Here is a 14,944-nt window from a genome sequence, read left to right as displayed (position 1 = left end):
TTACTTATAACTAATATTACTTATTAGCTATATGAATATTGCTTGTATGCCTGAATGATAGAAAGCTTGTGGTTTCGGGTGGATGGCAGCGTGCATTCAGGCCTCTGATGAAATGTTATCATGATGTGACTTCGATCTAAAGTGTGATTAATGAAACACACAGAGAAAGTTAAACCACAGAGAGGCGCACAGAGGCCGAGGGATGCTTTATCACATTATAAGGACATCTCATAGGACACCTGACATTTTTCTTTTATTTGAAGTGATCCACAGGTTAATATAGGCCTGATCTCTGGCCTCCTTTATCGGGACTTCACAATATTAGTTGGATCCATCTTCCCCAGGTGAGATGTGGGCGGCTGAGCAGGGGGGACCTGAACGTTCCACGGTTGCCATGTTTTTGTCTCCAGGTGCATCATTCGATCCGGATCAACATTCGGACAGAACCGAGCCTTCTGATTTTCAGGACAAGTTCACTTTCACACAGCGATTTTTGGACGAAAAAAAAGGCGATTACTGGCGACTTTGTGCATTTGAACCTTCGCTTCACACTTTCAGTGTCACTGACGAGAGGACCTTTGTCGAGAAAGTAAGTGAAACTTATAAATCTTTTAAAGCCTTTTTGTTTTGCATGTATTTTACCACAAGACTATCCGAACCATTCAAAATCCTCAGATTTAAGCTAGGACTTATTGCGAATATTGGCAATATTTTCAATTAGTGTCAATTAATCTAATCAGACCCAGGCTGACTGTGACGGGGATCGAGTATGGCAACCAAAAACTGCCTTTTTCTTCTTTTTTTTCCTTTCTTTTTTTTGGTATATATATATATATATATATATATATATATATATATATATATATATATATATATATATATATATATATATATAAGAAGTTTTTTTTCGAAATACTTTATCTCATACTTATATTTTTTAAACTTGATTTCATCTTCTCCTGGCTCACACAGACAATCATCAGCAGAGAGCTGTCAAGGACTGCAGAGGGACATTACTTCAAGAGAAAAGGTGAACTAGTGCCAATAAGTGTTTTAATTTGTTAATCGAGGCTCAATCACGGTGCAGGTTTGACAGCGATCAGCGAGAGAATTTAAAATTGGCGTATTTTTGAATGGAGTCTGGTGCAAAAGTCCCTTTCTTAAAGTATCTGTAGGTGTGTAAAGATTTATCTTTCAGACTCTTAGCAGGACACACTGGGATTAGATATCAGTGGTTGAAAGTAGCTACGGTAAGTACATTTACTCAAGTACAGTACTGAAGTACAGTACAGTCATTTTTTAAGTTGTTATTTGTTTGTTTTTAAGTCCTGAGGCTTCGAGGTCTCCACAGAGACAGAAAGTGGCATCATCTGCTGTAACATTTGTTCAGTAACTTAGGAGACAATATTAGAAAGATTCAACTAACTATGTATTATGATATTATTAAATACCATATAATGTGATAGAAATGTTTGAAAACGTTCTCTCAAGATGAATCCCCCATTCTTAGTTTAATTTGTAAATTTAGCATTAGCATTGAATTTTCCTGTAATGTGAAAGACACATACAAAGTAGAAAAATGATTTTTATATACATTTATGTATTCAGTGTTCAGGTGAATAACGTCCTCTTGAGTCCATTCCTAAACTGTGTGTTTGTCTCCCCAGATGTGTCTCGTGTCGTCTCACCTCCGTGACCACAGCTACTGCAGGACGGAGCCCAGCAGGAGCCAGAGGAGCACCGACACCCACCAGGTAACACACCTGTATTCTGCTGCAGTGTGTATCTTGTAATTCTTACTGTTTGATGTATATTAAATGTGTAGAAATTTAATTTACCGTACCATTAATGCATGAAACTCATGTCAGAAAACAGCTGTGTTTGTAATACAGGAACAACCATTACATAAAAAGTAAGAGGATGCCGCATGCTAAAACACTTTTTGACACAGAGACTGTCTTTTTGACGACCTCCAGGAGTGTATCTTGTAATTCTTACTGTTTGATGTATATTAGATGTGTAGAAATTTAATTTACCGTACCATTAATACATGAAACTCATGTGGCAGAAAACAGTTGTGTTTGTAGTGCAGGGACAACCATTACATAACAAGTAAGAGGATGCCACATGCTAAAAACTTTGTCAAAGAGACCTTCTTGTATAACCTAACACCTTATGACACAGAGACTGTCTTTTTGACGACTTCCAGGATGTAGAACTGTGAAACACAGTCTTCTAAAAGAGCATTCATGCTCATCAAATCTGCTGCTGTACAAAAAAACACTCCAAATACGACAAAAAACGTAAAGGATTAGATTTATCCTTACTTATTTATTACTGAAACTCCACTATAAAATAACATCTATTACGACTTGTAACACTTTCTTGAACAATAGTGTTTTAAAAATGAAATTGTCGACCAAGAATTGATTTCTAAAAATGTATTGTGTAATTAAGGTGTAGGAGTTGTTTATGAGTTTGTTGTCAGCTCACACCTGGCACTTGTGATTGGATCTCACTTCCTCGCTCTACATTCAAATAAACACAAAAATCACCGGCACAAATGAAAAATGTTTACAGGAGGGAAGAGAGCACATTGTGAGCCGAATTTACAAGAAGTCCAGAATGGGCTGCTATAGTTGTGCCGTGACTCTTTTCACATGGACTTTGCGCGAAGGCATGATTGGAGAAATGACCATTACCATTATTTAAGTTTCTCCTCACACATCAACTCATTTTCGCAATTTGTAAAGGGAGTCGTGACTCTTTTGACATGGACATCCCTATGCTGCATTTGTGGCCTTTTGAATTCAAGTTCATCTCACGTTTGATTTGGCTCAAGGACAAATGGTAGAAAGTTCTCGTCCAGAAGTGCATTCAACTTCCCTCCCTCTGGATGTATGAAGTTTGGAGCACCTCCTGCTGGAGAGATGGTGGGAGGCAGTTAATCTCTGAGTCTCATGCTGGGGTAATACAGAGTCCTACAGCCCTGAAGACTGAAGTGTCTCAAGTGTGGAGAGAGAGATAGCACTTGCATCATCAGTGATCGGGTGCTCGGTCCTGCTGTCCAAGTTTTACCTGGGACAACTCCCTCCTCTGCAGTGTTGCCACGGCAGCCAGTCACATCCCAGCGTCCCTCTGATGGCAGCAGCAGTAACACCTGTCTTCAGTGTCTCCTGTTGTATGCGCTGCAGGCAGCCGACCCACTGACAATCTGTCCTCCTGCAGGTTTTTCGCGCGGAGCCTGGATGAGGATGTTTGGTTCCGCTGACCGCGCGTTTCGTTCCGCCTCGGGTCCATGCGTTGCGCTGAACGATGGGTAAGTTAGACGTATCGCTGCGGTGGGAGCGGCTGAGCGATGAGAAGTGTGGAAGTGTGAAGCGGAAGTGTGTCACGAGGGATTTAAATCTTTCATCCATTTTGGATGAAATACAATGATCACACAGAGAAACCACTGATGTTGCAGCACCAGTGTGAGAGGACTCTATCTGAAATTGTTTGGTCTGGTCCTTTACTTTCCCCCTCTGTCCATCTCTCTAACAGGCTGCTGGCAGCAGGAAGAGACGGAGGCAGCAGGAGGGCTCCTCCAGCGCTTCCGAGGAGCCTCCGGAGAGAAGACTCCGCCTCAGCCCCCGGCCCTCCACCTCTGCCCCGCAGCCCCGCCCGGAAGGTGTCCTGCTGGAGGTGAGTGCTACAGTTGTCTACTCCATCCTAGCTTGATAGTCACTGCACACGTTCATCTAACGCTGCCGCATCAGTCTGTAAGTGACCCAGTCTTTTCCCCCCCTGCCTCCAGAGCGACCGACCAGGAGCCATCCAGCAGCCTGTGTGGGGGGACAGTCAACCCTTCCTCTCCTCTGCTTCTTTTGATGCAGTGGCGGAGACGATCATGGCGTGGTTGACTGACTCTCCATACAACTCTGAGATGTGAGCGTCCAGGTAAGCGGTTTTGTCCGTCGGACTAAATTCCGTTCAGTTCTTTTCCCCACTGAATCCAGCTAAAATCAGTGAGAGTTTGATTTGACTGAGCTGAATTTCTTTCGATTGGCTGACTGCCTTTTTTTTGTTATTTGTTAAGGTACGAAGGGAAGGAGAAACAAGGAAAGCATTTTCTTTGAATGTATTTGAGTTGCCTTGTATTTCATTCCACGTCATTACATGGTGTGAAGAGACAAGGAAAGCACTTTCTTTATTTGCATTCATTTGGGTTGCCTTGTTTCACCTTCTTTGAACCGATGTTGTGCTGATTTTGCGTTGTGTTGCGTTGCGCCTACTGCACGCTCAGATTAGAATCGTGTCCTTGTCGCTGCACCTTGACTCAAGCGGGGTGTCTGCACATAGGGGGTGGATCTGGGGGGGATAGCGTTAACCTCCAATGTTTTTCGACCCCCCTGTGAAGCTCATCTGTGCAGAGATTAATGGGATGACCACACCATATCGGGGGGCTCACGTGTATGTCATCGCCCACCCTTTGCCAAGAAGAGTCTGCAGTGACAATGGCCTCAGTGCAGGGGTTCAGAGGGGGTGAAGACACAAGGAAAGCACTTTCTTTGCATTTATTTGGGTTGCCTTGTTTTCACCCTCTTTGAATCTAATTTATTTGAATCGACTGAGTCGAATCTATTTGAATTCAATTGGATGGCATTGCGTCCGACTACATTCAAGGACCACATTTCTTCCTTGACAACAAAAAAATGACCAATTAGAAATGAGAATAAACGAGATAAGAAGAGAATAGAGATGAGAACGAAGGCCAAGATCAAACGAGAAAAGGAGAACAAACCACAAGAAACACAAGAGGAGATGCTGAGGAAACAGATGGAAATTTAAGGATTAAAAGTTGGGAAAAGCAAAGAGAACTTGTGAGGAAAGATGAGACTCGCCCGCGAAGAGAGGAAACGTGACGATATAAGAGACACGGAAAGAAGAGAAGGCAACAGCGAGCGTGAATTTTCTCATGTTGAAGGTATGTATTACATATTAACATGCAGTATTTAATTATACTTACGTATATTCTATGTACTCTAAACAACCATCTCTGTCTTTCATCTGTGTTTTAGGAAGGACTTATACGAAAGGAAAGGAAAGGAAAGGAAAGGAGAGTGTGAACCGCGTCATGCTAACGATAAATTTTAAAGTCAATTTATGTAATGATATTATCATCAATTGTGTCATAAATAAATGATCTGCTGATCCGGTTGTTGGTATTGTGGACTAATTCCCCTTGTCTCTTATTTGTCTTTAAGAGCGAGGAGGTGGAGGAGTGGAAAGTAGAGAAATTGGAGAGGAGAGGAGAGGAGAGGAGAGGAGGAGATGGGATGGCAACAGGACGTGTCTCTGCCATGCAAATGGTAAATATCGACTTCTTTAATATTATTCTCAAAGTTAATTTCATAAATAATGAGATGCTGGCCTGGTTTCTGATATGTTTAACTGTACCTCCCTTTATCTTCCTATTGTCTTCTAGAGGAGAGCAAAGGAAAAGGAGGAAAGGAGGTGGAGAGGAGACAAGACAACGAGATGACAAAAGGAGAGGAGGTGGAAAGGAACGGAGACAAGACAAGAGGAGGAGAGGAGGACGTTGCAAGGTAAATATCAACTTGTTTGGTAATACTGTCAGAACTTATGAAGAACTCAATCATATCATCAAAATATACCTTCCAAACACAATGACTGGACCAGATTGCAAAGAGAAACTTAAGTGAAATCTGTTCTAAAGTGTTTCTCATTTTGTCTTTACAGCTGAACCAAACTTCAGAAACTCCCAGAAGTCAGCGTCACCTGGCTACAATGACTTTTGAAGCCATCAAACAGTAAACGTGTGTTTGAAATAAAAAGTCAAAACAAGAGGCAACATGTCAGTTTGGTTTCTGAGGTTCAGGTGATACCTAATTGCTGTTGTATGTCGGGGAGTCAAAAGTTTGAGTTTTTCTTATTGTGTTGTAATAATGTTGGGGACCTCTGCCACCCTGAAAATAGAGTAAAAAGAAAAAAAGAGAAAAGAAAAGAAAAGCTTTTCATCCATGAGCAGATGCAAACTTTTTTCTGTGTGTTGATGTGATCGGTGGGTTAAAGGGATATTCCGGTGAAAATTTAATCCATAGTCTAACACACTTTGACACCTAGTGCGACACACCCTCAAGAGATAAAGTTTGCGGACCGCTAGCTTACGTAGTTTTAGCATCCTCAGAAACGACCGCACGACAACAATACACTGCAGCAAGTATAAATCGCCATCAAAAAGCCACAAATAATGCTCAGAACAGCACCAAACCTCAGCAACATTAGAAACAGGGTCCCAGCACATATTTCAAGGCATCAAACATTTGATGTCGTTGCCGGCTTTGTCGGAAAAGATAAACAAATCTCCAGCTGCAGGCTCGTTGTGGGGAAGCCCTGTGAGTCGATTACCGAGTGCAGTAGAGCTCAGTGAAGATCATTACTGCAGGACTCTACTGCACTTGCTAATCGACTGATCCAGATAATCTCCACAGATGAACTCCACTCTGTGATGTTTGGCGCTAAATTAACTGTGTAGCAGTAAGAAGCTAATGTTAGGCTACAAACAGACGACATCACGGTCACATGACTGAAATGTCACCACCACTAAGAGTCTTACTGCACAATTAATATGCAGGTTTTCTATAAACTGATCAATGTACAAGTTGTAAAGTCAGAGTTAGAATAGTGTGTAACTAAAGTCTGTTATACCATCATATAAACAGTGGATTATATGTATGTTTTAATCAGCTGGTCATCTGTTCTGTGTGTAAAATGATTATTTGTAAAGAAACAAAACCTTTCAGATAATTGTAGTAGGGTAAGAATGACATGTTTCCCTGTGAAATGTAATAAAGTAGAAGTATAAACTGGTATAAAATGGAAATATTCCAGTAAAGTCAAAGAACAAGTTCCTCAAATGTGTACTTGAGTAAATGTACTTAGTTACATTTCACGACTATGTAAACAGAGTTGAAATAAGTGAGGCGAGCTGAGCAGCTCTGATCCTGTCCGGTGCATCACAGATGGGTGTGTTTATTGGTATTTCCACTCACCTTTTTATTTCAATCCATCTCTATCTTCAATTAAACTTCATTTAAATCATCATTAATAACAGCATGTTGGTGTGACTCTGACAGCTGCTTCGCTGGGCGGCTGCCTGTAATCTGGTTTTCATTAGCTGCTGATCGATCGCTCGTTCTCTCACCCTCACTGTGTTTTAACAGTTTGCTGTCGGCTGTGTCTTCACCAGAGAGCCACTTTATAGTGAAACGCTCGCCAAAATGCAACCTTGAGTCTTTTTGTGAATGTACCCGATTTAAATGTTCATTTTTAAGCATAATTATGACATAAGCACCACTTTTAAGATTGACTTTTTTCGGGTCAAGCTCATTTTTAATTGGGGTGTTACAGTTGTGTTTTCCGACAAGTGTTGATCTCTGGTCTCTACATACATAAGCTGGTCCTCCCTGAGCCTGCCAACTCCAAGAATGATGAAAACAAGTGATTCCTGCATGGTCTCTGCAGCCCGCCCACTGGTAACACGGCACTCCTACAGGCTGTTCAGATTCTGCTCCTGTCGTTACGTAACGTTACGTAACATTATCATAGCCCCGCCACCTCTGAGCGGTGATAGGAGATATCTGAGAGGGGGGCGTTCGTCCCCGAGGTGAAGTTCAGTGTGTCCAGCAGTGAGACAGCAGTGTTTCACTCAGAGCTGGACACGCAAATAGCTCTGTTGTTGGTTGTATAAATCAACATCAGTGCCTATATTCTGTCCCAGCAACAGAACAACAGAAGAGACAGTGGTTGTGTTTCATATTTTAATGACAACATGCCGGCTACACTTCCTGTTAGCTTGTGTGTGCGCGCTAACCACTTCACATCGGACTGCTTCAGTAACGAGGGTCAGTACAAAGCTGGCTTTGCCTCGACACTGACCCTCGTAAAAGGATCAGTCCCAACCATACCGGACCCAGCAACTGCACCCGAGCCACAGGAAAGTGTCGCCACGGTTTGATAGTATACAGTTGCCGAAGAGCTACAAGTTACCTTTACCGTTAGCATGAGCTAGCATTAGCTAAATGGTAGTAACAAGTAGATGTTGACAGACGGAGCTCATTAGCATTTAAAGGTGCAGGCACAGAAACAGCTGCTGTCAGCAGAACTCACTGGAGCGACTTTTAAAAAGCTGAAAATTCAGAACCACAGATGGGTTTGAGGCAATGCATATCAAATACAGAGTTGTCAGACCTCTGACAGCTGTGAAATTGATGAAAAACAGCATAATATGGGACCTTTAAAGGTAACATATTATGCTCATTTCTGCTTCCTGACATGGTTCCCTGATGTCTAAATGGAATGTTAGTAACATGCTTTGGTCGAAAATGCTTAAGGATTGAGCACAGCAAGGTTCTTGAAACACCAGTTTCACAGCCCTGCTCCAGGTGGCCGGTTTCAGTGCCTCTCCCTTTAAATGCTAATGAGCGACTATGTGCCCCGCGTGAGGGCGGCATTGTGTGACCATGGCAACGGCTGAGTTACCGGAAGAAATGGCCGTCGGACAACAAACTGCGGTGCAACCGTACATGTTCGAGCCGGAGTCCGACCCAGAACAACAAGAGGCTCCAGAAGAAGTTCAGCAGCCAAGAATGAACATGGATGTTTCTCAGTGGTTAGCAGTTTACTTTTTTTTTTTTACCTTGACATTACTTGTTACTTGTTACTGCATAGACAAACGAAAGTTTTACGGGCTTAGTAGCCGTCTGCCCCGCGCTGTTACAGATCACAACCCCCTTCTCCTGCCTCGAGTGTTCACATAACAAAGCTTAGCCAAACCTCGACTGGCGTTTACTGCTCTGCAGTTGCAGTAACGCGGATGCAATTTAGCAATTGTTATAAGAGAAAAGCGTTACCCCGTATTATTATTTACCTTTATGTGGCCAGGTAAGTCAATTGAGAACCTGCTCTTATTTGCAGGGACGACCTGTAATCAGCTAGCAATGTCCAAAAACTGTAGTTTTCAATAAGCCACAGTTGCCTCCCGTCACCTCTCTACCAGCAGTATTGTTTTTGAACCGGTTCCAACAGTTTATAAACTTTAAATATTATAAAAGAAACAACGCAACGTGATTGATTGGCTATGTAGTTTCCAATGAATGATATAAATTCTGCTTAAAAACAGTTGTTCCTGTGGCAATTGTGAACAAGTGGCTACAGAGCCCGAGAATATCTGCTGTATGGAAATACCACAGGTAAGTGTGAACACGGGGCAAACAAGGTTGTTATTTTGCAGCCTCTTTTCTTTAATCCATTGTCACTCACTTACCTTTCATAACTTCTAGGTTACACGAAGACTAAGTTACAGCAGCTTCCTGAACAGCCATCATGCATGCTGGACCATCCTGGCCTTGAACCTGTCTGCCTGAATGTGTTTTCACTGCAGAATGCACTGAACATTTATCGGGCAGACTACGGACCTTTACGTCTGAGAATAGTGTAGTAAGCTTTTTAGGCCCATAAATATTATTAATTTATTGCAAAAGTGTTATGAAGTACATAACTGCTTCCTCTGTCTTACATTGCTTATAGTTTATCTTTACTATCTTTTACTTGGTAACATGAAAACTACATATCAAACAATGAAAACACACAGAATGTTTTATTGCAAGAAACAATTGTAGACATACAAAATAAATATCTAAAGTGGAACAGTTAAACTTGCCAGTTGCCATGGATGTGAGCATTCAGTGCTGACTTTCTACTGAATTGTGTCCAGCCAATATAGATACCTAGCCTACAGAAGCTTTGTAAGCTGGTGCTGGTGCTTTCTGGGGTGGAGAGTGAGAGCTGTGCTGCCTGCCTGCGTGGTGCTGAGGATTCGTGCAGAGTTCCCTGATGCTGAAGGACAGTATGTTAGGTTCAGTCCTGTCCTTGATTGAACCTTGGCACGTAACTGGCTATAACATCCAGCTTGTTGGGTCTTTCATACTGAGCCAAGAGGTCTTCAGGGATTGTAAGTTTCAGCACCTCGTTCACATATGGGCCAGGGTCCTGGAAAACCTTCTTGAAGATCAGGTCCAACAGTGCATCAATGTAGTCTGCAGTGCAATAAACAAAAATTAATGTTTACAAGAAAAATGCACTAGAACCAAAAAGCCTTGTGCTGCAGTGTCTCTTCGTTGACTGTACAGAAGTTCTCCACCTGTAGATGTTGCCTGTGGTCAGTCAGTATTTTCATTGTAATGCCGGGCGGCCAGGTGGAGTTTTGGGTGGAAAAACAGTACTTTAAAAATCATAGTATACACACTAAACTATAATCAGCTGTCCACCAATCCATATTCATAACAGAGTAAAGCAAAACTACATATTAGAGTAAAATAGAGACTAACATTACATCATATGCTTTTGTTCAACAAACCTGTGCTTCTGAAGTGAGGCCAGAGAGTTCTCATGGAAAGCTGTGTGCCAACCGTGCATTTCACTGGTTGGTCTGTCTGGCAGGCAACATGATGCACTACAGACTGCTGTACAGATGTGCTTGGCTAAACACAAAAGGAAGGAATATGTTATGTGTCTGTTTCTCATGTTACATAAAACAAAGCTATGTAGACAGAAATGATGATTAAAACACTCCATTTGATAAAGCAAATTCTGGCAAATCATAATCCGAGCAAACCCATGCAAATTCCTCATTTCACATTAGATTTAGTAAGTGAGCAATACATATTGTGTCCATTTTCTGTGTCCATGCCTTCATATAACTAACGTTAATCGTAGCACAGCAGACAGGTAACCCCTGTCTCAGGCTCCAAAGCAAAGTAATGATTGCTTGACTGCAGATAAAGTTTTGGTACTGTCAGATCGGGTCTCTCGTACCAGCAGCTAACACTACACACGTAGTTGCGTGTATATCAACACAAAATAAGTAGTTCGACTGCCAAGGTGCTCCTGAGCATCTAACACACTGTCCTTTAGCCTTAAGCACAACATGCTAATTGACGTAACGTAGCTCACTGGCCGTGAATAACAGAGCATTTCATACCGTCCTCTCTGCGTGTTCACAGTGGAACATTAGCTCTCCGTCCGCGAACAACTGAGACAATTTCACACCGTCTGATCGGCTGTGAGCATGTGGAGGAGACGGTTTCCCATGCGTGTTCACGTCGGAACAGTAGCTGTAGTAACTGAGAAGTTGTCCGCAGACGAATGGCTAGCTAGCGCTGTTCACGGCTGAGCAGCGCTAGCTAGCTCGTCATCCGTGGACAATATTTTAGTGGTTGGCCGGTTAGAAGCGATCAAATCTCAATATCCCAATTCAATTTCTCAGTTCACTGTCATGAGTGCTGATATGACAAATTAAGGCTAGGCAACATTAACATTACCGTGAATCCTAAGACCAGTAAGCCCACTGTTGTAACATTAGCTCAGCCTCATATTTACATCACCCGTTAACGTTAGCTCATGTGCTAAACAGCCAAAGTAACACAAACAACATTGTTTTTAAAAATACTTATATTTTCTTCTTCTGTGGCGTTGACACGGACGGTGGGTATTGATCCATCTTTAAGGAACAATCTCGTTGCCAGTCCAGCCTGATACTGACCCTGGTTGCTGAAACAGTCCGGTGTGAAGTGATTGGCACAGACAACAACGCTTTTGCTCAGTGAAGCTGGGACGTTTCCCTGAAAAATAAAATGTAGCCACTTCGCTATGATATCCTCTTTGGTAGGGAGGCGATGTAGGGAAACATGAGTGTCCGTGCATCCGATAACAGACCAGGAGTGCTTGGCTTTCGGGTTGCACATGGTTGCGGTCAGGCTGTCTCATACAAGTGAAGCGAGAAGATGGCGGATCCTCCTTCCGGTAGCCGGAGTAATATGGGAGGAGATATCCAGCGTGAGGGCCGGAGCATTCAAATCACCCGCACTGTTACGTAAGTGTGCGGGTGAAATCCAAATTGCTCTTTTAGAGACACATTTCCTGACTCCGCCTGTTTACAAAACATTGACGTAGAGGTCCTAAATCACTCTTAAGGGGTCGGGAGGCACTCCGGATATGCAATTATACATAGTAAAGCAAGGAAAAAGTGGGTTTTGCATAATATGTCCCCTTTAAGGTGGAATGCTTCTTTCTTCCGGCAACAACTATCCACGCGAGATCTCACGTGACTTTTCTGGCTTTTGATTTTAGTATTGTTTCTTATATGAGGCTCCTTCTTCAACTTTAAGGTCAATATTGTTTTTCACGAACGACAAAACAACAAATTATATGTGCATTTATATGGAACTAAGCTTTAGGAGCGTTCCACCTGAGCTGTCCGCAGTGTTATGTTGCATTCAGAGATCGATACTTGTCAGAAAACACTACTGCTAACGTGAGTTGTTCAAAAACCTTCTTTTTAGTAAACTCTGTGTACACAAACAATGTTCTCAATACTGGTGTTCATGTGTAGAGACCCTGGTGATACTACCAGCAAAGTTTCATGTTTTGTCGAGCCTTCTTACTGTTTTAAAAATAGTGATTTTGATGCTAACATAGTATTTGCACCTAGCACTCCATTGAAAATTAGTTTGACCCAAAAACGAAAATACTGTCAAACTTAAAAGTAGTAGCATGCTTTGCCTTGTCTTTCTGTGTTTTTACATCCTCTGTTCTGCCTTCTTGTTTTAACACACTTTCAAATCAGCTTCTTTGTGTTTGGCTCGACTTTATTCTGTAATATTGACTTGCTTGAGTTTCAAAGCACTTTGCAAACTGTCTTTTTAAAGGTGTTATGTAAATAAAGTTTATTATTAATATCATTAAAGTAATTTTGAACATAATAAACTTAACTTTGCATTGACATATTAGCCCTCTCCTTCTGAGCGTGTGCTGATATTGATAAGTGTGTTTCATGTACAGCGCTGCCTAAGTACATCTTCAAAGAGCGATCAAAGCTCGGAGAGGTTTCGCTCAGCTGGTTTTCATCACTGAATGAATGTTATGTCCCTCTTGATCAGGGTGTTAGACAGACCATGTTGACAGTGTGCAAAAACTTCAATACCTCTTGAGGGGTAAAATGTGTTCTCACCTCAAGAAAGACTATGTCTGACATTTTCCATACATTACTGTACAACTGCTACATACTACAAAATAAAGCTATTTGCACAAGAATTTTATTTTTTCTTATTTTTTTATTTCTTAAAATTAAAATCCAAATTTCAATGATTATTTTAAAAATTGTGGGGAATTGCATCTTATTTCTTAAACTTCATCAACCGTTGGAAAAAGTCAGATATTCTCTTCCAGAAAGATATTTTTGTTTTGACTGGGAGATTCTTCCAAAAGTCTAGCTGTTGAAGATCCGGTGGTATTAAGGGGAGCCCCCACTCATCACACAGGTCCTCGTCCTCAAAGTCAAGAGACAAGTCAAAATCTTCAAGGGCCGGTGCATTAGAGGTGGATGCCTGCTGGTCCCACAGCTTCACCTCAGAGTCTGGAGTCACATTAAACTCTTCAAGGGCCAGTGCCCTGGAGGTGGACGCCTGCTGGTCCCACAGCTCCTCCTCAGATTCTGCAGTCACATTAAACTCTTCGAAGACCAGTGCATTAGAGGTGGACACCTGCTGGTCCCGCAGCTTCACCTCAGAATCTAGAGGCATGTCCAAATCTTTAAGGGCTGGTGCTGTGAAGGTGGACGCCCACTGGTCCCACAGCTTCGCCTCAGAGTCTAGAGGCACGTCAAACTCTTCAAGGGCCGGTGCTGTATAAGTCAACGCCCACTGGTGCAGCAGCTCCTCCTCAGAGTCCAGAGACAAATCAATCAGTTTAAGGCAGGGGTCTCAAGCTCGCAGCCCGCGGGCCAACTGCGGCCCGCAGGAAGATAGTTTGTGGCCTCCGCCTTCATATGAAAGTTTAATGTTAGTGCGGCCCGCGGGTTTGATATGAATGCTGTCCTGATTTATGCTTCTCCGTATCCGTCCGTACGCAACGTCGCAGAGCCCTCTGCGTCGTTGCGTACCCTCTCTGACCCCCTCTCCGTCAGCTTACGAGCACCTCCCCAAACAACAGAGAGTTCACGTTCCAGTTCCAACAAATGTCTTCTCTGTGTCTCTATTGTTCATTGTTTGTGGAGGAACGAGGCCGGGCCGTAAATAAACTAGTTGATAATCGTAACGGAAAGAAACGTATCGCCCTCTATTGTTAGCGCTAGCTCCATGCTAGCCACGAGCCGAACATTTCGAACTTTATTAAACTTTTAATTTATTTAATTAATTTAATGTTTAACTATATTCAACATTAATTTAATTTTATTTAATTAATTTAATGTTAAACTATATTCAACATTGTTGGGCACCACAAACACTTCGTGTTTCCATGGTTTCTGACCTTCAACCAATCACAAACTGTGCCATGCTCAACGTCATATGCAAGCGCAGGACCCCGAGCCGATCTGGCGCCGGCGGAAATAACACACATTGCAGAAATTACGTTCTCCGTGCGTCGGCTAAACACTGAAACTGAATCTTCAACGCGACAGTGACACCAAGTGGAATTATATATATTACACCAGCCCCAAGCATGTCTTTTTCAAAGCCTGTAGTGAAGAGAAAGGTTGGTGATGAGCACAGACAATTTCAGGAAAAGTGGGAAATGCAAAATTTCTTTGTTGAGCACAGGGGCACCCCAACGTGTCTTATTTGTACAGAGAAAGTTGCGGCAACAAGATTTCTTTAAGAAAGCAACCAAAGAGAATAACGCAGCAGTCGAAGCTAGCTACGTGGTTAGTGAGATGATTGCTAAAGCAGGAAAGCCATTCACAGAAGGTGAATTTGTCAAAAAGTGCATATTACAGGCTGCAAGTATTGTCCGTCCAGAAAAGAAAGGTCAGTTTAGCAACATCAGCCTTTCTGCCAACACCGTGGCAGAGCGCATTTCTGACCTGTCAAGTGACATTTATGAT

General features: G+C 42.4%; 1 protein-coding gene and 2 long non-coding RNA genes across 4 annotated transcripts in view; all 3 read left to right on the top strand.

Moving 5' to 3' along the window:
- LOC119027670 overlaps nucleotides 1-14,944 on the top strand; it is a 36,314-nt gene continuing 21,370 nt past the window's right edge. Inside the window, exons 1-5 of one of the 2 annotated variants that reach the window (XM_037113077.1) lie at nucleotides 190-589; nucleotides 1,668-1,756; nucleotides 3,230-3,319; nucleotides 3,544-3,684; nucleotides 3,797-4,676. In XM_037113077.1, the coding sequence (XP_036968972.1) occupies nucleotides 350-589; nucleotides 1,668-1,756; nucleotides 3,230-3,319; nucleotides 3,544-3,684; nucleotides 3,797-3,902 (666 nt within the window). In that variant the 5' untranslated portion in view covers nucleotides 190-349 and the 3' untranslated portion in view covers nucleotides 3,903-4,676. Of the gene's footprint in view, nucleotides 590-1,667; nucleotides 1,757-3,229; nucleotides 3,320-3,543; nucleotides 3,685-3,796; nucleotides 4,677-14,944 lie in introns of those variants that run through there. The other variant, XM_037113078.1, reaches the window with a different exon arrangement.
- Nucleotides 5,531-5,849, top strand: LOC119027673. The gene is made up of 2 exons (XR_005077470.1): nucleotides 5,531-5,588; nucleotides 5,743-5,849. It is a non-coding gene; the product is annotated as an uncharacterized LOC119027673 (long non-coding RNA).
- LOC119027674 lies at nucleotides 8,365-10,100 on the top strand. Its single transcript, XR_005077471.1, has 3 exons — nucleotides 8,365-9,254; nucleotides 9,345-9,501; nucleotides 9,779-10,100. It is a non-coding gene; the product is annotated as an uncharacterized LOC119027674 (long non-coding RNA).

The sequence above is a fragment of the Acanthopagrus latus genome, chromosome 10 (assembly GCF_904848185.1).
Source record: "Acanthopagrus latus isolate v.2019 chromosome 10, fAcaLat1.1, whole genome shotgun sequence".
NCBI lineage: Eukaryota > Metazoa > Chordata > Actinopteri > Spariformes > Sparidae > Acanthopagrus > Acanthopagrus latus.
Note: the sequence above shows the minus strand (reverse complement) of the source record. Positions and strands in the feature narration are given on the sequence as shown.